Genomic DNA, 25,089 nt, shown 5'->3' with positions numbered 1-25,089 from the left:
TCATCACGGAGAATATGGTTCAAATGTAAGCCTCCTATAAGTAAGATGAAATGTTTTACTGCTAACACTTTGTGTTTAATATCAGGAACAGTTATGCCCACAGGTTAAACATTTCATGTTTCTTAGCAGTCTTAGAACCTCTGAAAGGCAGAATCAGACGAAGAGAATGTTATGCGAGCCTCACAGGATTGCTTATTCCACCCAAATTAGCTTTCTATTCCCTTAAATGATGATTATCTATTCAGGGCTATAATAAATGCTGTATTGCCCTGGGAATAGCTTCCCAAATAAAGAAATGAAGACTCAAGAACCCATTATTTTATCACAGAAAAAAACTCATTTTCCCTAAGTCAGCGGTATACTAAATACTAAGGAATCTGGTAAACACACAGTATTTGTTTCTATAATAATGTTTTCCTTGTGTAAGTGACGTTAATCGTAAGTAAGTTTGTGAAAAGAACAGCCATTTGACTTTTTGGGAACACGGAGGGTCTCAGCTTCTGAAGAAGCCAAGCAGGAGGACACAGGAGCATTCGGAAGAGTTCTGTTCCTGAGCGTGGAAGCAGACGAGGGCAGCGCGCCCCAGGAGGTCATTGCTCCCCTACACGGCGGTTCCCTGGCGGGGCTGCACAGCCACACGCAGCGCCCTGCCCTGCAGAGCCTGGTCTGGGGCTCACACCTTTCGTTCCCCCGTGTAGGAGAGAGCAGTCGGACCACGCGAGGTGTCACCTCCACTGCCCAGGACTTCACGTGGGGCTGCGCGGTGGGGCCGCTCCGTGTCTGGAGAACTTTCCACGTGAGCACTGATGCTGCCCCGCCTCTCATTCCCATTTCCCAGCCGGTGTGGCTGGAGAGCCACGGAGCCCTAAGCAGGAGTGTAGGGGCCGGGCTGGAGGGTGTCTGAAAACTCTGGGGGACGTAAATGTCTGCGGTTGCAGGATTTGTGTGTGTGTTTCCGGTCTCGTTTTTATGCAGTTTTTCAAAAAATGTCTTTCTTCCATCCAACAAGGATATCTTTAAACATCTGCTTTTGTCCTTGTGTAAAAGTCAGCCCAAATCCCCTCCCTATCATCACTGGCAAGGTAGCTCCTTGGGGATTTCTTTTCCCTTTGTGACAGCTTAGGCTTTCTATTGCAGAAAAGCCTGCCTGTTCGTCTCCCAAAAACTACATTTCAAGGGCTAACTCACGTAAAAGGCAAAGAAAATGGCCCTGTTACCCAGAGAAAGCAGGCGTATGGGCTGGAAGCTCTCCTCAAACAAAGCTAGCGTTTGTCCCAGGCAGAGGAGGCCCACGTGAAGAAGGAAGCCCCAACGTAAGAGCGGGGTTGAGAGAAGGAGACAAGAGCTCTGACGACATGGTTGTGTTCTCTGACGGGGTGGTTTGCGGCGCGTGGGTGTCTGCATCAGGCAAGCAGTCGACCCGACTCGCGTGTGCCTGGTCTCCCCTACCTCCCTGGAAAGGGGTGTCAGATCAGCAGGGCGCCCAGCGGCGTGAGGGGTTTCGTGTCGGCCCTACACCTCGACCGGGGGCTGGTCCACCTCTCATCCCTACGCCGCCTCTCCCAGTGTCCCGGTCACAGGACACGACAGCTGCCAAACTCCTCTTTTCCTGAAGGCCAACAGCCTGCTGATGAACCGTCACCAGCCACAGACCTGCTTGTACCCAGAGCATTCCTGACCCAGCACATGAGCCAGGGCCCATTTTGTTCAGGGTGTGGATAAGTCTGTTCACTCGATCCGTGTTAAATTCCTTACATTCATCCAGACTGGTCCGTCCTTTGGGTTATCCACCTTCAAAACTGACTCTCCCAGGGGCACCTGGGTGGCTCAGTCGGCTCAGTCATAATCCAGGTTGTGGAATCAAGCCCCGTGGTGGGCTCCGTGCTGAGCACGGAGTTAAGATTCTTGCTCTCTTTCCCTCTGCCCCTCCCCTACATGTGTGTGTGCTCTCTCTCAAAACAAAACAAAAAAAACTGACTCTCCTATTATTCCATTTGTGAGGTGTTTTCAAATCTCCACTTTGGCAGTTTGTGATATCCTGTTCATCTGATTAGCCAAGCAAAGGATTATGCCATCTGCTTTCATTTTTATTTAATTTCTTCATTCCTTATTGGAAATTCAAGTGTTGAAATTCACGTGGAGAAAGATTTTTTTTTTTTTTTTTTTTTTAATTTCCCACACGTGGAGAAAGATCTTTAAGATGAGATGCTTTCCCGACCAGAAATTCTGACAGGTTAGCATTCCCCTCACGAGAATGAATTTGAGAGGGAAAATGACGCTTGCAGTTTTGCATTTGTTGACATAGCCACATTTTCCAATGATTATGTAATGTTTGAAGTGTTTTCAGAACCCACACCAAGAATAAATAGCACTTGGCGGTTTCTCTGTGAGCCAAAGGAGCAAGTTTGCACGTGTGACTTCCGTTTGCACGTTTGTCTGGTGAGACATTACGAGCCGTGTGTCCCTAATGCTCCTCGCGTTACGTGGTGGTGAAAAGGCCCTTGTCTCTTCACGACGCGGCTCCCTAAGCACACAGCCGGGTAATCGCCCTGTTTGTGCACACCCTCGCTTTCAACCTCCGCCGAGAGACAAGGTGGAGCGAGTGTTTCTGTTTGAGTGCGGTGCTTTCTAGGCGAGTCGGTTTTCATGGGTGCCAGTGATTACATTGTGTTCTTCCACTCGGTCCCCCGAGGTTGGGGAGGGGGGGGGATGCTAGTGAACCCTGGTGTGAGTTCACGGGAGGGGCTGCTCCGGGAACAGCGAATGTGCTGGTCACTTTTGTGCGTTTTCTCAGGCAGCAAAGGACATGTGTGCTTTATTACAGCACGAGCTGTGGCCAGGCCGTGCTGGACCTCTGGTGGAATCCAGGGATCATTTTTAACAAACAACAGCAACAACTTAGGAGTTCGGTCTTTTCACGTTTTCAGTCTCTACTTCGTATTGGAAAGCAACTTCAGAGCTCACGTGTTTGCGTTAAGGACCCCCCCTTGCACATTTGCCTCTGATGCTCACGCCACATTTTTCATTCGTTACCATTCTGCAGACTCTAGTGCTCAGTCCTTCTGTCCAGCTTCCCACTTTTTAAAAAGGCTGTCTCCTGTGTCAACATGACTTCGTGTGACCGTTTGAGCCCCGGGACCCGGAGCCCTGGGACACCTGGACGTGGGCGTGTGCAGGAGAGGAGGTAACGGCTGATGGCACCGACGATGTGGTGTCCTGTCGTGTTGCAGGCCTGGTGGATCTTTATTGACGCTGGGGAGCAACTTAAGAATTGCAGGTTCAGAGATGGGCAGAGGCTGCGTAAGGACAACAGTAGGGTAACCGGAATGAACAAGAAGTCCCTCAGGAAACGTTTCCAGGCACTCGCTCACTTAAGTTTGGAGACACGCTTGCTCCAGTATCTGCAGCACCGGAAGTAGAACCGCATCACTGGGCGGGTCGAGTTCCTCTTCGGCGCACAGAATTCCCCCCAAGTAACAGCCCAGCTTCACCTCGCTCATCATGGTTGTAAATTAACGGACTTAGCCCCTGGAGGTGGTTGTAGTCCCTGTGTAAAACGAAATGTAGACATGTATCTGGGAAAATAAACGTATAGATTCGCTCACTCTTTATGTGATCTTCAAGAGGATTTCTAGTACATTATGGCCTTTTTGGTTTTTTTCATTCCAAAGAGATGTCACCTCAATTCCAAAAGCAGGGAATTAAAAGCCAATTTGACAAGAGTAGAAATGACAGTCATTATTCAGAAAATTATGCTCTGGAATATTTGAACCCCAACGCAGTCAGCAACCAACTTACTCTTTGTTCCGTAAGTAATTTTCTACATCTGATTCTCACGTGTACGTTGCGACCTTCCTGGTATGGTACAAGAATTTCCTAAATTAAAATGTGATTTGCTGCATCGAATCCTTGACAAGACAGAGGTTTGAGAAACTGCCGGAGGCCAGGTGCACCTGATTAAACTCTGCCCAGTCTGTTCTAAAATAGTCCGATGGAATTACCATCAGACATTGGAAGCAGCTGCCCCAAAGTGTCCTTGAGTTATCTTTCTTGAGCACATAATCTTTCTGTAGCAATAGCTGCTAAATAAACATGCCTTTATGTCCTTATAAGTAGAATTTTAAATTAGCAGTTTGCCGTGGGAACGTGCCAAGCCGAGTTAGGCTTCCCCTGGTTAGCGTGTATATCGAGACATCACCGCATTGTTCGTTTGACACGGATCTTTGACCATGTACAGTGGACAGAAAGATGGGACTCCCTTCCTTCAAAACTAGCTAAAATCGCTGGGGGAGACCCCGAAAGAGAATTAGAAATGTGAGGTTGCAATTTACTGGAAGGTCTCCTGGCGTTGACTGTGCACGTCTGCGTGGTGGTCGGGCCTCGTCAGATGTGACACGGCCGTCCGCGCGGGTCCTGTGTGCCCGTTTGGTTGACGTTATGTGGAGTGAGGGGTGCTGGTCTCTGCAGACGTGTGGTGCTGTGGTGGCGGCACACTGGCCCCCCGGAGTGACGGGGCCTTCACCGTCCTCGCGGTCCCTGCTTCCGGTGAGCGATCAGCCCAGCAGCCCGCTTCCCCCTGCTTGCTTCCGGGTCTTCTGCGATTTCTTTTTCTGTGCAAAAATACGAGTATTGCCTCCTGTTTGTGTCAGACTGTAACATTACAAAGTCCGTGCTTGTTCCTCCCCCCCCCCCCCCCCCGCCCCAGCCACCTGGTAAGTACTCACTGTCACTCCATAGTCAGACAGCTACAGGACTTGCACGGCGCCCAGCCCAGGACGTGATGGGATGGGGCCAGAACCTGGCCCCCTTGCTTTCAAATGACTATTGATCTGTAGAGAGCCCTCTTCAAGGTAAAGCGGGCTTTAAACTCTGGAGAGGCAGCATGAACAGAGCAGCAGACATCTCTGCCCTCCTGGAGCCATGTGCTATGGGGACAGAAAAGGAAGAAAGGCAGGAAGGGAAAACAGGTTCCGGTGAAACGTCGTCGCGATCAGGGCCTGGCGTGTCAGAGTCTGTGAACAGACACAATCAGCACTGTGCTCCTCACTCTGTGCACTCACAGGCGCCCTGAGACTTGCCACCATTGTGAAATGGGGGGAGGGTTCAAATGAAATGTGATCCTTCTTAGTCTGCAACTAGCAGGATATGGTCCTTTTGCCTTTTTTTCTTACATTAAAAAAAAAAGTGCTCTATGAATCACAGATGTCTCTAACTTAGTGACTGGGACGAGAAGGCGATTTATCTTCTCCCGACAGTCTCTGTGTTGTGTGTACTCGCACGGTAAGACTCCTTCCTGCAAGGGGCTGGGGTCAGCACTCCTGCTCTCCCTCCTTTCCCGAGCTTTTTTTCCTTTTTTTTTAGGAAGAAATCTAGCGTGGACTTTGCATGAACTCTGACTTTAGCAAAGAAGCCATCTATGTGGGCTTGGTCTCCCCCTCAGAATAAGAGGACATAAACTTGATTTCCTCTCTTAGGGCTTCAGGCAGATCACAAATGGCTTTCTCATGTATGCACTCGAGCGTCTTTTTAAAAGACTGATGTGCTGATAGTATCTCTTCCTGCTGCAATTTGCTTTTTCTTCTTAATAAGGGACAAGTTGTTAAATGGAAAGAAAATGAACTAATCCATGTGGTTTGCTTCATCCATCCATCTCAAAATGATTTCGAGGATGTCCTGGTCACCGTGCCAGGCTTGTGATTACCAAGATGATTAACCCAAATCCCCATTTTCCGGGTACTCGCAGTTGCATAAATACAGTGTGGCAATAAGTCGGGTAGAACTACCAAGGAGTCCTGAAGAAGGTCGCCTCAGCCATCCTACATTTGCAAATAGCACTTTACCGTTTGTAAAGCTCATTCGTCCCATTGTTTCATGTAATCCAACACTGGCCCTGTGAGATGAGGAAATCCAGATGCCAGGATGTCAGTGTGGGGTCATGGCTATTGAGGGAAAGAACCAGGCTGAGACTCAGACCCTTTGACAAGCCCACAGTTCCTCTTGCCACATAATTGATCCTCCGTCTGGAACTTGAATCAGTGGATTTTCCCCAAGCTAGAAGAATGCACATCCCCAGACAAGACATGATGTGAACGCAGCCGTTCTTGGAGGCAGGAAGGTTGGGGATGGGTGAAAAAGCAGTGGGACTGGGTGCTGAGTCTTTTTTTTTTTTTTTTTTACTTCCCAGAAGTTAGGAATCGAGGGAAAGGCAAGAGACAGCAGCTGAAGATGGGAAACAGGAACAAATACAGTTTTCTTTGAGGGTCAGGTTAGTTTCCGCCATATTTCTCCGTTCAGTCTGGTCCTGAATCCACTTTCTGCTCCCTGGTCCCCACCATGCATGATGGGTGCAGTTCACGTGCACACCACTCTCACCACGAGCTCCTGGGTCTGCCTCTGCCTTACAAGAAAGCCCCACGTAGGGCAGATCATTACAAGAATAGCCTCTATCTGCTGTGAATTACCAGCTTGCAAGTAAGTAATTGACAGACTGATGAATTTGACTAAAATTCGGCGGTACTTGTAGCTCATCTCGGAACTGAGGAGGGTCTACCACCAAGTCAGGACGTTGGTGGCATTTACTGCAGTCAGCCTAAGTTAGCAGGCAGTGTGCTGAGTCGGGGAGGGAGCCTGTAGCTGGTAATCGACTCACTCACCCATTTGTCATTTGTTCAACACACACATTTAAGCTCCCAGGATGTGCCACACATCCTGCCGGCAGCTGGGCACGTACTTGTAAACAAACCAGACTCAGCACCCACCCACGTGAAACCTGGAGTCTAAGGTCGCGGTTGGCTTCCTGTCTTGGCAGTTATCCAGCTGGGAGAGTACCGTCACGAAAGGGTTATACAGAGCTGGGACCATAGCCCTCCACCTGAGGATTACTCTTATTGGCCTGAGCCATCCACAGTGTAATCCGGCAGAAAGGTGAGGTTTTAGAGGAAGGGGGCCTGCCCGAGTGGTGTTTATACCTGGGTAGGACATGTTAGACTCAGCGTATCACAGCCACCGGGAACCCTTCTAGAAAAGGCACCTCTGTGCAGGCCAGTAATTTAAGATCTTCTCAAGGAGACCTTCTAAAGCCCTGTTGGTTGTGTGATTGACGCTTGCCTTGTGCCCAGTAACATTAGGGACCTTAGTTCCACTAGGTACCATTAGGACACATTGGTTAAAGTTGCAACAAAGCAGCTGGTCTAGTGGTCAAAGTGTGTTCCTCAGTTAACAACAACAACAACAACAAAATTAGCAGGACTCTATTCCATTCTATTAATGAATATATTAAGTTTCAATGATTTTTAAGTTTTTAAATTCCTGATTGTCACATTATGTCACAAGCAATTAACGAGCATTTAAATGGAGTGTTTAATTCATTGATTTGGGTAGAAGTTTATATAGTGTAAAGAAAGAAATACAATTTGTTGTGTTTTCGAAGAGTGTCAAGTAGCATGAAAAAGTGAGCGTTACTGTTAAAGGCAAAGTAGAAAGAGAAGGAATTTATTTTGCTTTTGATTTAGGGGTTTGTTTGTTTGTTTGTTTTTTTATTTAATTGCTGATCACCAGAATTGTGGCCATTGTATCAGACCTGCACTAGACAAAGTGTCTGCTCATCTTGGAGACAGGTGAAGAAATCTCCTTGTACATTTTCAGACTTCTAAAGTAAAAGTAAGGTAAAATTTAAAATTTGACCTAAAAAATAAAATAAAGTAAAATAAAATAAAACAAAACAAAACAAAACAAAATAAAATAAAATTTGACAAAATTGTACAGTCTCCAGGCTGGCTCAGTCAGTAGAGCATGCGACTCTTGATCTCGGGGTTGGGAGTTTAAGCCCCATGATGGGCATAGATCTTACTTAAAAACAACAACTGAAACAGTGCTGCTTAAAATGCAACAAAACTTTCTCCTTAGTTCGTAGTGGCTGCCAGATTTTTCTAAGTCCTAAATATTCCACTAAAGTGAAACAGTGTCATTAAGTGATTTGATAAAGAGCAGCCCAGGAAGAGAATGGCTGTTCCCTTAGAAACAGCAGTTCATCTGTAACCGGTGAGCTCCGGCCTTGGGCAGCTCTGCCTCCTTCCGGGTCTGGGATGGAACGTTCAGGCCATGGCCACGTTTATAACGCGTGACCTGCCAGGTGAGGAGGAACTCTCTTTTGAACCTATTTCCCAAAGTGCAGCGAACCAAACGCTCTGCAGCTGAGCCCACAGGGAGAGGCTAGCTCCTTTGCAGTATCCGGGCAGAGCCAGCCGCATCCCACAAAGCGTTATTGATGGGCTGCAGTTCATGCCCTCGTGCCTCCAAAGGCTGGCTGGGGCTGCTGACCAGAGGAGAGGTCTTTGTGCTGCAGGGCCTGCCCCGAGTCCCTGCCCACCACTGCCCACGCCCATCTAAGTGCCCTCCCGCTTCTCAGTGACCCTGCAGGCTCTGGTGGACAAAGACTGTGTCAGGGTAACAACGGGCGTCCCCTTTTCGGTAAGGATTCATGCTATGTGCTACACTGCTCCCTTGCCACACTCCCCCAGATTCTCACTTGTAGGCACAAGAACACGTGTGAGGTTCATTTGTTGGCTTAGCTGGTGCTCCCTGTTACTTGGAACGTGTGAGTATTCTGCTTATGAATGTCAAGACCTGTAATTGATTGGGTTTTATTGAAGTAAGAGGGCCTCTGTCTCTTTCCTGCCTCCCTCAATTCATAAGAGGGACAGTGGGCCCCATCAGTGACACTTGTCGTAGGTTGGCCAGCCCCAGACGTCTCGCAGCCTCCGGCTGAGTGCCACCTCCACTGTCCTTTGTCTTGAGTTACCCGGCTGAGTGAATGTATGTGGAAGACGTGACTGCCCTTCACACGTGGGCTGTGAATCAGCTCGCTCTACTTCTTAGGGCTGGGGATTTCTGATGCCTCCTTCAAGAAGCCTTCTGGGATCCGTCTACTCAATTCCCCTTCTTCCCAGCCTCTAACAGGATTTGTACTCGCTTATAGTTCTGGCCTCATAGTTAGGTGGTCCTGGAAAACACTACATGGCGGATCCCATGGGTGAAGGACGGTTCTATTCATCTTTGTCCAGTGGCACGTACAGGGCTTGGCTCTGAGTCCCAGCACACTAAAGGACTGTGGAAGTGTCACCTGCTGTGGCTGACCCAGCATCTTGCTAATAAAATTAGTTGGAACTTAAAAAAAAAACCTGCAGTTGAATAAATTGTCATTTGGCATATGGATTACCCCAACCTCCCTCTTCTTTTTGTCCTTCTTGTTGTCTCTACGTGGAAGTTCCTGAGGCTAGGCACTGTGCTTCCCTGTTTGCCTTTATCCTGAATTGGCACCTGAGAAAATTTCTAGGAAGTACTTACTGTGTGCTGTGGCCAGCTTAATGGTGTAATTCTCTCCTGCCTCTTTAGATGGTACCTGAGGAAAAGGAGAGATGTGGAAATATCGTAGTGACTTTCATTTTAAAATAAAGTTATAAACGAACGAATCTAGATCCACACATCTGTGTGCACATACCCACACAGGGGAAGAGGTTTTTACTTGTCAACTGAATTCTGTATTGCTTAGTTTTGAACCAAAGTCTGGCTCTGAGAAAATCTAGATTTTTAAGAATGAGCGATCCTGCTTGAAATGTGTCATCTGTTTATGGAAGATTATACCCTCCACCCATGCAAGGCTTGGGCCAGGGAAGGAATGAGATGGCAATTAGGGATCCGCCGTCTCGTCCAGGAGTCTGGAGCAGGAGTGGGAAACTACTGTTGACTCTCTCGCATATAATCACAGGATCGGGAGGGATTAGCTCTCCTGCTTTGTAACTGCAGCACATAATGTCTCCGGTGCCACCGAGGTAAACAAATGAATACAGGTGTCTGTAAAATAGGATCGTCTCAAAGAGTAATTTTAATATATTTTTCAGGCTTCAGAAGACCTAAGAAAATAACAAGCATAGTGAATGATCTTCTTCCTCATTCCATTTCTTTTTTTTTTTTTTTTTTTTCAACGTTTATTTATTTTTGGGACAGAGAGAGACACAGCATGAACGGGGGAGGGGCAGAGAGAGAGGGAGACGCAGAATCAGAAACAGGCTCCAGGCTCTGAGCCATCAGCCCAGAGCCCGACGCGGGGCTCGAACTCCCGGACCGCGAGATCGTGACCTGGCTGAAGTCGGACGCTCAACCGACTGCGCCACCCAGGCGCCCCGCTCATTCCATTTCTTAAAGTGTAAAGCATTTTACTCCATTTCACTAGACTGACACCCTCAAGTCAGGTGCTCAGGAAAGGGCCAGGCAGTGTCCTGTCACCGGTTTTCAGTTTGTAAAGTCCTGCCTCATAACTGCTTGGATTCGGTGAGTGTCAGCTGTCTTCTAAGCTTTTTTAGGTCTCTTTTTTTCTCCTGAAAAAACAATTCAGGGTCAACTCTCTTTAATTTTTGAGATCCAGTGAGAAGATTCACTCGGATACGTTTTCTGCAAAGCATTGTTGGTTATTTGAGGAAGGCTTCCCCTCACATTTCTTTTAAAAATGTGCTGCTGGTATTTACTTGGACGAGAGAAGTCACTTCGAGTCCGAGAGAAAGACCCCCCGTGCCTGCATAGTTCCGGGGTCTGGCCCCAGGCCGGATCTCCCACCAAACCAGCCGGCATTACCCCCTTTCCCAGCTGCTGACTTCGCTCTTGACACAGCGTTCCAGATGGGTGTCATTTGTCCCAAAGTCTGACCAGGTCAGATCCATTCTGATGTGGGTACGGGCACACGTCCACGTTTTATTTACAGAGCCGTACTTTTTGTTCACTGGTAGTGAGTCAAACTGATGTCTTTATGCACCAGGATTAGTTCTTAGTTTCTTTTGAAATCTTCTTTCATAGCTTGTGTTTATCAAGAAAGTGGATGAACGTGGTTTTAAAGACCATCTGTGTGATGGTCTTCAGGGGATTGGTGACTTGGGGTTTTGGGGGGAACGGTACGTCCTGAGGAGAATCGTCTCTGGGAACAACTCAGGTTCAGTAAAGCTTTGAAAGGTGTGTGCGTGAGACAGCGGACCTTCCCTTCCTGCGTTTCCAGGCCTCAGGTAGGCAGCGGGCACAGCCGGGCGCCCGCCTGCAGGCGAACGCAGCCTGCGGGCAACACGGCCGGAGGATCCGTTTGTAGGCCGTACGGTCAAACCTGCCGTGTCTCTCTCACCCTTCAGACTCGCTGTCCGTCTCCAGTAACGATGCCAGCCCGCCCGCCTCCGTGGCCTCTCTCCAGCCCCACATGATGGGGGCCCAGAGCTCCCCGGGCCCCAAGCGCCCGGGCAACACGCTGCGCAAGTGGCTGACGAGCCCGGTGCGACGGCTGAGCAGCGGCAAGGCCGACGGGCACGTGAAGAAGCTGGCGCACAAGCACAAGAAGAGCCGGGAGGTCCGCAAGAGCGCCGATGCCGGCTCGCAGAAGGACTCGGACGACAGCGCAGCCACCCCGCAGGACGAGACGGTGGAAGAGGTCAGAGCCCCCCGGCCTTTCCCCTGGAGTCGTGGGGATGCTCGTTTGTCGTGGGAACACGCTCCTTCGGTTCCCTTTCCCGTGGGTCCCTGTGACTGTCAGCTCGTTCCATCCCCCGTTAGCAGACTGGATCCGGTGGGGACGGGCGGGCCCTGGCAGCTCCGTGTTGACCTGGTCGGGACCCACGGTGGCTCCCGAGAAGGAGCGCAGGGTTCTGAGCGTCCCCCCAGGCCCGCTCCAGCGGGAAGCAGGTGCCCTGCTGGCCCAGCCCGCCCGGCCCGGCTGCCACAGACAAGCCAGGAGGTGCCGCTCAAGCTGCGAAGGTGCAGGCCGTCCCCGAGCTCGGCCTAGACCACGGCCGCAGCGTTGTGCAGGCAGGGCCCAGCTTTAGACGTGCAGGGGCCAGAGGGGTGTGGGTGTCCTCAGTTCATGCTTAACATCTGTCCTCCCCAGCCGACACAGGGCGAGCTTACTTTGCTAACCAGTAAACACTGGATCGTTCCCACGTCATTACAGATACACGGGTATCTGCCAGCCGGGAATTTTTCTAAGTTCCCTTTTCATTCAGGGGTGGGAGCTTTAAATTACACCGCAACGAACAGAATCCCTTCGTGACCCTCAGGCTAGGCTGTCGGGCTGGTGGTGGCAGTGAGGGGCCCTCAGAGTTTTTAACTGAGGCCCGCCACCCCCAGCCCCACCCAGCTCCCTCAAAAAAAAGAAAAGGGCAGACAGATAGGATAAGATTTGTATCGTTTAATTTGTTTTGCAGACATGGGTTTTCTGCTGCTTTTTTCCTGGGCATGTTCTGCCCTGGGTTTTCACTGCAATAATGTGGTTTATTATGTCCTCATCTGTCTGTTTTCTACATCTGTGTCCTCTTAGTAGAAATAAAACTGACAACTTTTCTAAAAGTGAAAGCCGAGTAAAAGTAATGTGAGACTAAATTCAGATTCTTCCAGAGCATTTTGAACTGTATTAGTCTTCATGCCATTATAGTTTCAGTGAATTTTATTCTAGCAAGTTATCAGAAACAAAATGGAAGTAGACGAGAGGAACCGAATGAGAGTTATTAAGGGTTCAGGCTTTTGAACTGGTCCCCGGGGAGGGGGTGGTGGTGGATGACGAGATGTGTTCAAAGCCTAACGGATAATGTTGGCGGTCTCTTCAGAAGACACGCGCGGGGGCCCTTCTCCGGTCCAAGTCTGCAAGCAAGGTAGCTGGTGTGCAGGAAGGGATGAGCAGTTCCCATCGGGGGTGGAAAGAGCTTGCTCCTGATTTCTGTCCCCTCCGTACCGATGCTGGCCACACTCCCCCCAGTTCACCCTTTAGGGCTCTGTCTGTGACCTGATGTTGACAGTCGGGCCTGGAATGTGACGCGCGGACGCTGGTTTGATTTCAGAGGGGCCGGAACGAGGGCCTGAGCAGCGGCACACTCTCTAAGTCCTCCTCGTCGGGCATGCAGAGCTGCGGGGAGGAGGAAGGGGAGGAGGGCGCCGACGCCGTGCCCCTCCCCCCGCCCATGGCCATCCAACAGCACAGCCTGCTGCAGCCGGATTCACAGGACGACAAGGTACGGGCCCCGCCACCTAGCACCAGCGTCACAGCAGGGCTGAGAACAGGAAGCTGTTCTCATCCCACACATAGGAATACCAGAGTCCCTGTTTTCATCCCACACATAGGAATACCAGAGTCAGTTTAGAGCAAGCAGTGGGCCAGCATGTGTCGTTTCTCCTACAGACACATTCACTGCATTTTTAATAATGCTTCAGCAAGTGCTGCCTCTAAAGTAACTTTATTTTCTTTTTACCTTACTGACCAGTGTCCCTGAGACAGGAGTCAGAGAAATCTCATGCAGTCTTGGGGGTCGCAGCCCTGAATGAACACTAGGCCATCTTGCTCTGTCTGCTAGGTGTTTTTGCACACGGGCGTTGTTTCCAGATGACGTGGTGCTGCTGTCCAGTTGGTCTCCCCGGCGTGCCTGCCGTTAGTGCCGAGGGTCACCTGGGGTGCAGGGATAGGTGCCAGGGTCTAGGAATCGGTTCACAACCATGAGTCTCCTCTTCAGGTGTATGTGGAGGCTTCAAACCAATCTTGGGTTTTTGTTTGTTTGGTCAGTTCTTACCTGATCTACGACAACTTTGTGCATCCCAGGTGTAGAGCCCTAAAGTATCAAAATGGAAAGCTGGTAACTGGCTTGTACGTCCCCTTACGTTCTAGCCCCGGTGTGCTTCCCAAAACTGGCAGGTGTTGAAAACCATGCTATGAAGTCATCACCGGAGACCTTTTCTTTTTTGGCAGTAACGAAGTTTTCTGAGTAAAACAGATGTTTTCATCATTTTCCCCCATTCTTCCTCTTTTTCCTTCCCTGACTCCCTCCTCCGTGCTAACACGGTCATTTGCTGGACTGCCTGTGTTTTATGATCTGGACTCTGCCCCGGCCCCGTGACCGACAAGTGTGAGGCCGAGGCCGACTATGCAGTCGTAGCCTGGGCAGCCATGTCCCGCCTCCTCCCGCTTTGTGGCTCAGAGTGCGCGGTCAGGGCACTGCGGGTCTTGGCTGAGGACGTGGCTTGGGTTGGAGTCTGGCGTTTGGGGGCATCTGAGGTGCTGGCCGCGTGCTGCGGGAGCTGAGGGGAGGTGACAGAGGACCACGCCCCCTGCACAGAGTAGCCTCGGCAGGAAATGGGAATGCGTCACTTCTCAGACAATTCCTAAACTGTTTTGTGGCATTCTAAGCGATACCTTCTTTTAAAGCACAGAACTGACATTTCTCAAATCTGATGGTTAGCCAAAGTGAGGTGGAGGGCCTGGTTGACTTGTTCCCCCAAGAAGAGTATTTTTCTCCATTTGGAGAGTGGATTGCACAGTGTACTTTGGTCTGCTAGAATCACGTATCAGTTGCTGCGTTACCTCATTGGGTTTTATCAGTAGCAGCTCTTCATTTGCAAAAATCTGTAGTGATATTCCCAGCGAGTATATTACCTTGTGACTAATATTTTGTTTTGTTCTGTTTTCTCTTTTTGTAAACTTTCACTGCAGCATTATGTTGATTTGTGTTCTGTGTCTGTTTTGGCTCAGTTTCCTTACCTCTCCATTTGAATTTTTTTCTTCGTTTTCTTCACCCCATACTCCAGATTTCATTAGACCAAACCAACATTTGTTTTGCAAAGCGCATACATGGATTCACATATGTAAAAGCCTTGTTGTGAATGTACAAACCCATATCTGTCTACTGTGAGAAACGCATCGTTAGGACAGCTAGCCGTGTGTCGCATGCTTCTCTGCTGTCCTTAATATGAAGCAAGGTTCATATTATGCCCTCTTCTAGTCTCCAGTTAATTGATGGCACGAGTAATCTGCAAACACGCCGTGTTTGCTAATTACTGAAACTTGAATTCAGTAGTCCCTCCCTGAAATTCCTTAACTGTCACCCCCTGTACACCCTGATTCTAGCCGTAAATGGCATCTGGTAGCTTGTGAGGCCACAGATCTTCTGTACTCTGCACTAATCATTGGGGAAATGGATGGCACAGAAAATGGTGAGCTCGTCCCCCTCTGCCCTGTCTGGTCAGTGCACCCTGGTTCCTTTCCTTTTCTTTCTTGTTTCTTTCTTTTAACCCCATAAACACAGGAAAGCCATTTTTAGTATCCTGTTTTGTTTTCCGGGTTATTTAAGGATTCACTCATTAGAACTTAAGCCTTTCATTCTTCCGTTGATCAGATTCCGTACTTTTTTTTCTGCTTAGCCACTAGCCTTGCTGGTAGTTGCCAAAGTTATAGTAAGAATCTCCCCGTGCCCAGTCACCTCTTTTGAAAAACATTATGATGTTACACGACTGAGGATTAAAAACAGACTTTGTCTGCTTTCCACATGTATCCCAGACAGGTTTTATTTAATATTTCATGTCAGAATATTGTAAATTTAAAAGGATGACTTTAAATAAATGCAAACAAAGACAAACTTGTGGTCTTTTTGTCTGGACTTACTTTGAAAAAGAGCTTGAGCTTGCAGGAGAATTTACTGTCTGTCCGGTGACTAACGTGAGGCATTCCCCCTCCCCCCTTTCTTTTTCTTAACTTTTTCCATAGGCCTCTTCCCGGTTATTAGTCCGGCCCACCAGCTCCGAAACGCCAAGTGCGGCCGAGCTCGTGAGTGCGATTGAAGAACTCGTGAAGAGCAAGATGGTAAGGTTTCCCAGACGGAGCGAGCCTGAGCTTTGGAAACCGCTCTCGGGGCTGCTGAATGTGCTTGGGGCGTGTTACACAGGTGGAGACCCCAAGGCCACCCTCCCTTCTGACCACCCTGCAAGTTTGGAGGTCCCCAACATCACCCTCAGGTTCAGTCATTGGCTTGGACGACTTCCAGAACTCAGAGAAGGCGTTGTACCCGCAGTTGTGGTTTATACTGTGAAAGGACAGATTCAAGTCAGCCAGGGAGGAGGTGACACGGGGCAGGGTGCAGCTGTGGTTCGGGGTTCAGGCTTCCAGCTGTCCCCTCCCGGTAGGGTCATGCAGAGTGCTGACGTCTCCTGTCCTGACAGTGGTGTCTGACATCATTGCATGTCACACACGGAGAGTCTGGCCAGCCAGGGATGCTAACCCGAGCCCTGGTGTTCAGAGTGTTTATTTGAGCTCAGTCATGTACACAAGACTGACTGCTTGCGTGGCTCCCCTTTATCCCCTGCCCCTCCAGAAATCAGGACCCCACGTGGCCCAAAGCCTCCAGCAAGAGTCATACCGTTGGCATAAACGCTCTGTCTTGGCCCGAGGCCCCTCTGTAAACAAACATTCCTGTCAAGCAAGATATCCCAGGAGATTGGAGGTGCCTCCCAGGAGCCAAGATTATAATCCATTCCTGCACCCTCACTGATAGCAGTGCTAACACCATTACGGCTGTGGTCAGGTCGGGTCGGCCCCACTCGTCCACGGTGTGCCCAGGCTCAGTGGTACCCACAGATAGGTTGACAGTTTCTTTTGCTGTCTCTGAAGTCTTTCTTCCGGATTTACAGTGTACAGGAGAGAAAAGCTTGCATTATTATGTAAGGGCTTTATTTTCTGAGTGACCTCTGCATTTCCAGTTGGTCAACACGGATTTGTTTAATAAAAGCCCCAAAGTCAACAATACTGATTTGAAGTTAGATAGGTGTGCATTGCTTCTAACTGATTCAAAGCAATTAATTTCTGTGTTTCTTCAGTTTTCCTATGAGATGGAAAAACCATTACTGGCAACAACGTTTACATTAGTATATCCTACAACTCCCGTAAAGTGACTCAACATCTTTTAAACGTCACCTCTCCGAAAATAAAAGTCCCCAGCCTCTCTTACCAGTCCATCTTCCAGAGGTAACCACTGTGATCAGTTTGGTAGATTTCCCTGCAGACGTTTTCTCGGCAGGTGCACACACATGCGGGGAGGTGAGAGGGACAGGATGCTTGTGCCTGCTCTTTCTTTCAGAGTGGATTTGTGGAGTTTTTGAGATTTTGAGACTTAGTATATCTTGAGGATCTTCTCACATCAGTACATACAGATTTACTTCATTTTTTGTACTGGCTGCACAGTAGTCCACTGTATAGATGGCAATGATCATCTCCTGAGGACTTACTCTAACCCAGGCCCCATTCTAAGTGCTGAGCATGCATTAACATATTGGAAGTCCAATGAGGTAGGTACACACTATTGTCATTTTATTTTACACATGAAAAAACTAAAGCCACAGAGTTTAAAAACTTAACCAGCCACAAAGGAGCAGAGACCTCATTATGCTATAATTTATTTAAATACATCCCTAGTAATAATACGTACGTGTGTATGTGTGTGTGTATAAAGTTTTCAGTTTTGCACTACTGTAAACACCCATGTTGGCTATGTGTGCATGGTTGTGTCTGTAGGGTAGATTTTCAACGTTGGAATTGCCAGATCAAAGAGTATACTTTTTAAGTTTAGACATTTATCTTCCTTCCATCAGGTATTAACTGGGTAATGTTAGATCATTCCCATTTCTTCTACCCCAAGACAGCTTCTAATCAATCATCTGATCATTCTAATCATCAGAGACTACAAAAGAAACTGTCAACCTATCTCTGGTACCACTGACCCTCAGCACACCTTCAGACACTTCCAAACTAATGAAACTATGGTTGACTCAGTCAAGTGGGGATTCTGTCAAGAAAAACTCCAGACTGTCTCACTCCACCATCACTGGAATTTCTTCTCAGGCAGTCATGTTCTGAAAGTGACATGATGGGCTTGGAAGTTAGGAAGGTTGCTAGTACTTGGTAGATAACCCAAGAACTTGACCCCACTGGTCAAGAATTTGGGATCATTGCAGTTTGAACTGCGCTAAAGCACATCCTGGCTGTCCCTTTGAGACAACTCGATTGATGGTCTAAACAAAGGGTACTTAAGTTGTACCCAGTGAGCTTTCAAACACCCTTAAACATTTTTAAAACAGTCATTTATACTCCTCAGTTATATGATCATTAAAATTATTCTTGTCTAATCATTGAAATAGTTTTCCCAAGCAATGCTCTGAGGCAACTCTTTGTCACCCTGCCAGGCCATCATTGTGCAAGTACTGACATCGCATTCCATTTTAAGTGGACAGAGATTGGTTTCTGATTAATTCAGATGCGCTTCCAATGCAGAGGAGTTCTACGACACAGTTTCGTTCAGCTCTTACTGCTTTATTCCTTATTCTCAGTTTTAAGGCATTGAACTTTACCAGTCGAAACTAAGTTCTTTCTACTCACTCACGTTTCTCCTTCAGTTAACAGGCCTAAAGCTCTTGGCGTCGTGGAAAGGGCGTAGGTTTTGGAGTCAGGTAGACTTGTGTTCAAACACTGCTGCTTACGCTTAGGCTCTCTGAGCCTGTGTCTTTTAGCTCTACGCTCGGTACAAGTGCTGTTTGCTGCTACGCTGCTAGCAAGGTCCCATCCACATGGGCAGAGTCACTAATGCCTGCCCTTTCCCTGGTGGAAGGACCGTATTTATGCTGTTTGGGATGGACTCACCCCCTCTTCATTGTCCATGGAATGCAATCTAGATCCTGCCCTCTTTTTCTGACTCAAGGGACACATTGCTGTGTGTTGATTTCCTGTCACTAATCCTCTGATGTCAAACGAGAACTGCTTTTTGTCAATGAAAACTCTGAATCATGTTAATACCCTTTAGCCTGCCCTCTCACGTGACCCTGAGCTCCCCCTGCACACTTATCACGTGCCAGAGATGCATAGTCATCTGCCCCCGTTTTCTTATGGGTGACCTCTCAGGCTGTAGCGCCTTGGTAGTAGAATTTGCACACTGAATCAGTTACCCTTCAAAAGCTACATGTTAGCTTAACTGGACTGGGAAGAAGCTGTTCAGCTCTTGTGCAGCGTGACGTTCAGGCACCTGAACCTAACCCTAAAACCTGCTGAGTCTGTCAGAAAAATAAAAACTACCCTGAAAACTATTTCCTGGGATTTCGGCCTCTCTCTCATCCCCACATTCCTGATCCTACCAGGATTTGGAAGAGGATGCGTCTTGCCTGCACATCGTTGGCAGTAGGGCAGCAGTGGCCAACAGCCACAGCGACTGTTTGAACTTGACCCGGGGGTTTTCTTTTCTTCGTCGATTGAAATATAAAGGGAGATCTGAGAAAGAATGAAAATAAGTGAAATAAACATCTACCTCAAGAATACTAGAAGAGCAAGAGAAATTAATGAGTTGGAAAACAGAAAAACAGAATAAATAAAACCAAAAACGTGTTCATTCAAGAAGTAATAAACATCAGGTAACCTTCTCAAGAAAATAGAGAGGAGGCACAAATCCACAAAACATGGAATTATATGGGAGTGGCAAATTAAGGAAATTAAAATAACCATAACACCTTCTGTTAAGCTCTTTGAAAGTCAATTTCACAACCTGGAAATTTATCAAAACTAACCTTAGAGGAGATGGATTGTCTGTGCAGACCTGCCTGCACCTAAGGAACAAAGGGAACCTACCCATAATACACCACCAAACCCGTAGTGCTTCGCAGATAGATAATCCATCCGACTCTGTGACATCCCAGGAGTTTCAGTCCCGTGGTGGTCTTTCCCTGTTCACGCCGCCTGTGTGAGAGCCGGCGGGCAGGAACACCAAACCACCATCGCGTCCGCCGGGGCGTCTGCACCCTCTCTGGCTGCCCAGCTGGGTTCACGCCCGGCACCTCTGTCCTTTGGGGTCCAGACAGCCACTCCGCCAGCCGGAGACCAGAGCTTCACAGACCCCAGTGAAGCACCCTGCTTGCAGCTCTATTTGAAGGGACATCTACAGACATCTTCTTGGTTTTCTTTCTTTTTTATCACCATTGAAAGGAGCAGAATTGAATCCAACGAGCATCAGCTGTTTCCTTGCAGACCTAGACGGGAGACAGTGCGAAGCACCCCGTCCTCCTCCAGACCCCTGTCGCCGTGATCCATGAGCACAGAGCAAAGCCCTGCTATTCCCCACAGAGTGCTGGCTTCCAGTAAAGGTCAATAACTATTTACTTAAAAATAAGAGTGCTGTTTTCTCATCAAGCCCCGTTCCTTGACGGTTTATCACAAATAAGCACAGCAGTTGGTATGTTTCCACAGCTCCGTGGGTGTGGTGAACAAAATTACATGGACAGACTTTGTGTCCTCAGAGCTGTGCTTAGTGACAAAGCCCGCACTGGTCTGCTACCCTCAAAGGGAGAAAATTGGACGAGCATTGGAGGTTTTGATTTGATAGGAAATATTAAATGTCCTGAAGTTTGTATTGAACTTTTTGTTTGAAGATAAGCTAATCACACTTTCCCAGTTCAGTTGGTAAACTACCCCTTGATCGTCTCTGCATCTCCAGCTGGGTGCTTTGGAAATTTTAAAAGAACCATAACCCATACCCCTAGGAGCTTTAGGAATTCAGGGTAAGAAACACAGTTAATATGTACCAACGAGAAAGCGATCAGCCGCTAATCGTTGTCACATTAATCCAGGGGCAGAAGTCCACTTCCGAGTCAGATGTGTTGACCACACCGCAGAGCTCTGTTCGAGGTTCCGCAGGACATATGACACTGAAAACAGTCACTCGTGAAAACCAAAATCCAGTGGGGAGTGAGAGTCTAGGATGCGTCATCGAGACAGCATGACGGCTGTGCTGCTGCCCAAGAGGAGGGAGGTCGCAAGTGTCCAGAAACAGAGATCCGTTTCACTGGGCGATCTGTGTGCACTGATGCCGGAGTCAAGGCTTCGTGGAAGAAACAAAGCCCACGTTCTTTAACGCAGAACGCTGACGTTGCCATGTAGCCACCACTAAGGGACCCCGGTGATGTGCCTGGGGTCGGCTGGCCCGACGGAGGAGGTTCCACGCACTGGACAGGAATATAACCGAGAAGAAAATGGCTACGTTCGAAATTCGTGATACGTCCAGAGATGGGTGCAGTGCTCTGCTGTACACAAGTTGTATCATTTCTAATTATTTGGTGACAAAGAATAGAATGTATTAATGCGTATAAATTCACTGTCCTCTTTGTTCTGACTTATTTACCCAGCTCCTCTTGCTCCATATTGGTATTAATAGTGGGGGTTTTTGTTACCAAATATCGTGTAATATCACAAATGTGGATCTTCTCATTTTATAGTCCGGCTTTCTGTATTTTCTGGTTTATGAGATTTTCCGATCCTAATTTCAGCCTCGTGGACTGTAGGCTGAAAACATGACTGGTGGTCTGGTTTTCTTTCAGGCTCTGGAGGACCGGCCCAGCTCACTCCTTGTTGACCAGGGAGACAGTAGCAGCCCCTCCTTCAACCCTTCCGACAACTCCCTTCTCTCCTCCTCTTCGCCCATTGATGAGATGGAGGAAAGGAAATCCAGCTCCTTAAAGAGACGGCAGTAAGAGATGTTCCCAGTGTCACTGTCGGCTATGCTCTGGTCTTTGTCGCCTTCAAAAATGTGACTGGGGTTCATCTCTGAATCAGGGCAACCAGGAGATCCAGGGTCTCTCTGAATAATTGTGTATATGTTTGAAATTCTGTCAGAACCTCTTAAGGGTGCAGTAAGCCTTAGCCGCAGGTGTTTGTGGTTTGTTTGTTTGTTTGTTTGTTTGTTTGTTTTTCTTAGAGTTTGGAAAAATGTTTGTTCGTTTGTTTTGTTTTGTTTTATAAGCTGTATGCCCAGCGTCAGGCTTGAGCTCACAACCCCGAGATTGAGAGTCACACATTCTTCCAACTGAGCCAGCCAGGTGCCCCTATAGCTCTAGTTTTTGTTATTTGCATGTTGTACTTGATTTATAAATGATACACGCATGTCTCCTGTCACTTCTAGGGAGAAAGTGCTGTGCTTTCTATCATATGTATAGTTGTGAAGGAAAAGAAAGCAACATAAAATCAGATGTAATCTGATTCAAAACACTTGAATATTTTTCAAACACACCTTCCTGATAGCGTCTCAGTTCCAGTAAAGCTGCTTACGGTAAAAAGAGTCCTGAAAAACATTACAAAAGGTTTAAACTTGCCTTTGGAGAAGAGGGAAAACTTGTATGCTGCGTGAGGGCAGATACTGGATTTTATTGAGTGCTCTCTCCCAGCAGTCTGTATCTGGTACGAGATGCCCACTCAATGCTGGTCGAATGAACAGACCAACAGACCTTTTCAAGGCCAGCCGAGGTGGTTTGCTTTTCAGAGCAACCGATTGTCTCCTCTTATTGGAGAGGCCTTAAACAGTTATGAGTGGTCCGACCCAAGGCTTTAAATATCTGAGTTAAAATTTTTTCTTACATGTCCAGTGAAGCTTAAAATAATTGTTTCAAAACAAAACAAACTTGCTTCCTTTAATGTTATGCCTTTATGACAAATTTATGGCTAAGCCTCTCTTTATCGTCTGTATATGTGATCAGAGTCCACAACTGTCATGGGTCATGTACATGAACCTGTAAGTGATTTGGGACATTCAAGAATTAGAGACCCAATTGTGTAAATTTGATACATTACAGATCCAGTCCCAGCAGGAGTCTGGCCTGACAAAAGCAAAGTGCTAAAGAATTCATTTAGAAAATGAAGAGTTGGGGTCCTAACACTCGTTTTTCTCTCTCTTTCCAGCTATGTTTTGCAAGAACTAGTGGAGACAGAGCGTGACTATGTGCGGGACCTCGGCTGTGTGGTTGAGGTCTGTGTTTTCAGAGATTTAATGACCTATATCAGACACCAAGCGTTGTCAAGGGAGTATCAAACATGATACACCAATAACTTCTCAAAAACTTTAAAAACATTTGACACCCCCCCCAAGAAAACTAAGTTTGTGAAAAGTGAAATTTAGCCAATTATCTTAATCTGTATTCACCTTTAAATGCTTTTTTCACATAACGCATCTTTGACATAGTCATCTTTTTTTACAGTTAAGTTTTTAAATTATTTTAGCCAACCACTGCGTTTCTTATTTGGGGATCTTGCCCTTAATGATTTACGAAAGTGGATATCCCTGCAGAAACAGGAGAGCGTCAGTGGTGGAAAAAGTCAGCGTGACCAGCTGTGGCTTCAGATCCATCCTGGGTCCACCTGGGTTCGGGGCTGCTCTGTCACAGCACTAGGCCACTTACTTATACTTTTCACGGAAGGAATACAGCACTGTCGTCACTGCCCAGAAGTTGCTGTGCACTGTGGAGCCATGACAAAACCAGTGCCATCCATACTGGATCAAGGCCATCTCCAGGCTTATCCCTGGCATTGAAGTTCAGGGCATAATCATATTTGTAAACTCAACTCAGCAGAAAGCTGTTTTTATACCATAAGATACTACTGTTCTTTCAGCTTTGTAAATATATCTAGGTTGATACTTTTTGGGTGTTCATTCCATTAAAAGTAACAGCTTTTACAGTTAATTGTGTAACCAAAGACGTAGCAAGCTCGATGTGTCTGCCTGCGGTTATTGTTAACAGTAAAGTAAGTTGAATTTCTTAAGAGATTCCAGTCAAGGCTGAATCCCATTCAAGTTAAATGGAAGTTGTAAGCCACATTTTAGCAACATATTTAATCAACTGCTGTTAAAAAATCAATTTATGAAAGGAATGTTGTTAAATTCTCATTGAACGAAGTATGTAGATAATCCAAAAAGAAAAGGAAATCTGTTTATATTATGCTGAGAACAGAGGAGATATGTTTTTGGCCAAATAGTTAATGTTTACAAGCTGATAAGATGATTTGTTTTTGTGAAACCATTTACATTTAAATGTCTTCAGTTCCTTAGAAGAATTTGGATCTATTAATTCCCAATAGTTCAAGGAGAGAAAATCTTGGCATGGCATATGACCATACATGTGGTGCCAGTGAAAGACACTTTTCATATAGGATTTTTGCTTGTTTTTAAACAAAGAAAGGGTTGTGAGGCGTTGCATATGTCTGTTTTGTTCTTTATGAGCGTTGATCCATAAATCATTATCTGACTCCAATACGTTCACTGAAACAAACTTATTTGTAAATGCTCACAGGGCTACATGGCTCTCATGAAAGAAGATGGTGTTCCTGATGACATGAAAGGAAAGGACAAGATTGTATTTGGCAACATCCATCAGATTTATGACTGGCACAGAGAGTACGTAAAATACATGCCATGCCTGACGGTGCACACCCAGCGTCCTCCCTTGCTAAACTGCATCGTGTCAGGCAGATGGTAACGGGTGTTTACCGGTTCGCTTCCTTTTATTACCTGTAACCTCGTGGAGGTAGCTGGTGCAAAGGAAATACAACGTGCCAAGGAGTTTTGCGGTAGCATATCGTGGCCAGGGGAAGAGTCTCTTCTGTGTGCTGGTCCATCCGGGAAGCCCGCCTGGGGGTGGCTGGCCTGACTGCCTGAGTTCAGAACCTAGTCCTGATCTTGAGCCATTTGCTTCCCTTCCCCGTGTCTCTGGCCTTCATCTGCACAATGCAGTTCATAGTCTTACCATCCACCGCACGGGGTTTTTGGTGAAGGGAGACTGAGGTAACGTATGTAAAGTGCTCAGGACAACATCTATGTAGAGTAAGCTTCAGTAAAGTTTCTAATTAGAATTGCAGCCATCTGTTGAATAATTACAAACTATTTTAGAGGGCTTTCAAGATACTGTTTTTTCCAAGAATTTTAATGAAAAAAGTAGACATAACTGCACACGAAAATCAGATTTAAGCCCCGATACATTGTCGAACCCATCCTCATCAGGAGGAGATCCACATGGGGGCTGGTACCACAATACATTTGCCCCTTCAGGTCACCTTGCTACTGATTTTTTTAAGTTTATTTTATCTATTTTGAGAGAGAGTGAGAGTGAGCAAGCACGAGCCAGGGGAGGGACAGGGAGAGGGAGAGTCCCAAGCGGACTCCAAGCTGTCAGCACAGAGCCTGACATGGGGCTCATGCCACAAACCATGAGATCGTGACCTGAGCCGAAGAGTTGGATGCTTAACCGACTGAGCCACCCAGACGCCCCACCTTACTCCTAATTTTAAAAATCCTCAACCATTTGCGGATTGCTTAATGCCAGCTGTTGATATTGTTGTGGGATGTTCCAGCTGCACTGTTCTGTTCCCATGACCTAGACTGGCCACCTGCTTTCCTGTTTTTATGTGCATTTCTGTCCTCTCGGCCTAGAACACATTCCCATCACTTTCGA

General features: G+C 47.3%; 1 protein-coding gene across 7 annotated transcripts in view; it reads left to right on the top strand.

Annotated features, from left to right (window-relative positions):
* TRIO (trio Rho guanine nucleotide exchange factor) overlaps positions 1-25,089 on the top strand; it is a 365,052-nt gene that overhangs the window by 303,025 nt on the left and 36,938 nt on the right. For 6 of the 7 annotated variants that reach the window (XR_006702484.1, XM_045441785.1, XM_045441792.1 and 3 more), the window contains exons 35-40: positions 11,172-11,464; positions 12,864-13,034; positions 15,554-15,649; positions 21,193-21,341; positions 22,547-22,613; positions 23,932-24,035. Coding sequence is in view for 6 of the 7 variants with exons in the window: in XM_045441785.1 (XP_045297741.1) it covers positions 11,172-11,464; positions 12,864-13,034; positions 15,554-15,649; positions 21,193-21,341; positions 22,547-22,613; positions 23,932-24,035 (880 nt within the window). In the remaining variant the exon portion in view is untranslated. Of the gene's footprint in view, positions 1-11,171; positions 11,465-12,863; positions 13,035-14,503; positions 15,426-15,553; positions 15,650-21,192; positions 21,342-22,546; positions 22,614-23,931; positions 24,036-25,089 lie in introns of those variants that run through there. The other variant, XM_045441835.1, reaches the window with a different exon arrangement.

The sequence above is a fragment of the Leopardus geoffroyi genome, chromosome A1 (genome assembly GCF_018350155.1).
Source record: "Leopardus geoffroyi isolate Oge1 chromosome A1, O.geoffroyi_Oge1_pat1.0, whole genome shotgun sequence".
In the NCBI taxonomy this organism is placed as follows: domain Eukaryota; kingdom Metazoa; phylum Chordata; class Mammalia; order Carnivora; family Felidae; genus Leopardus; species Leopardus geoffroyi.
The sequence above is the reverse complement of the archived record's forward strand: the minus strand, read 5'-3'. Positions and strand labels throughout refer to the sequence as shown.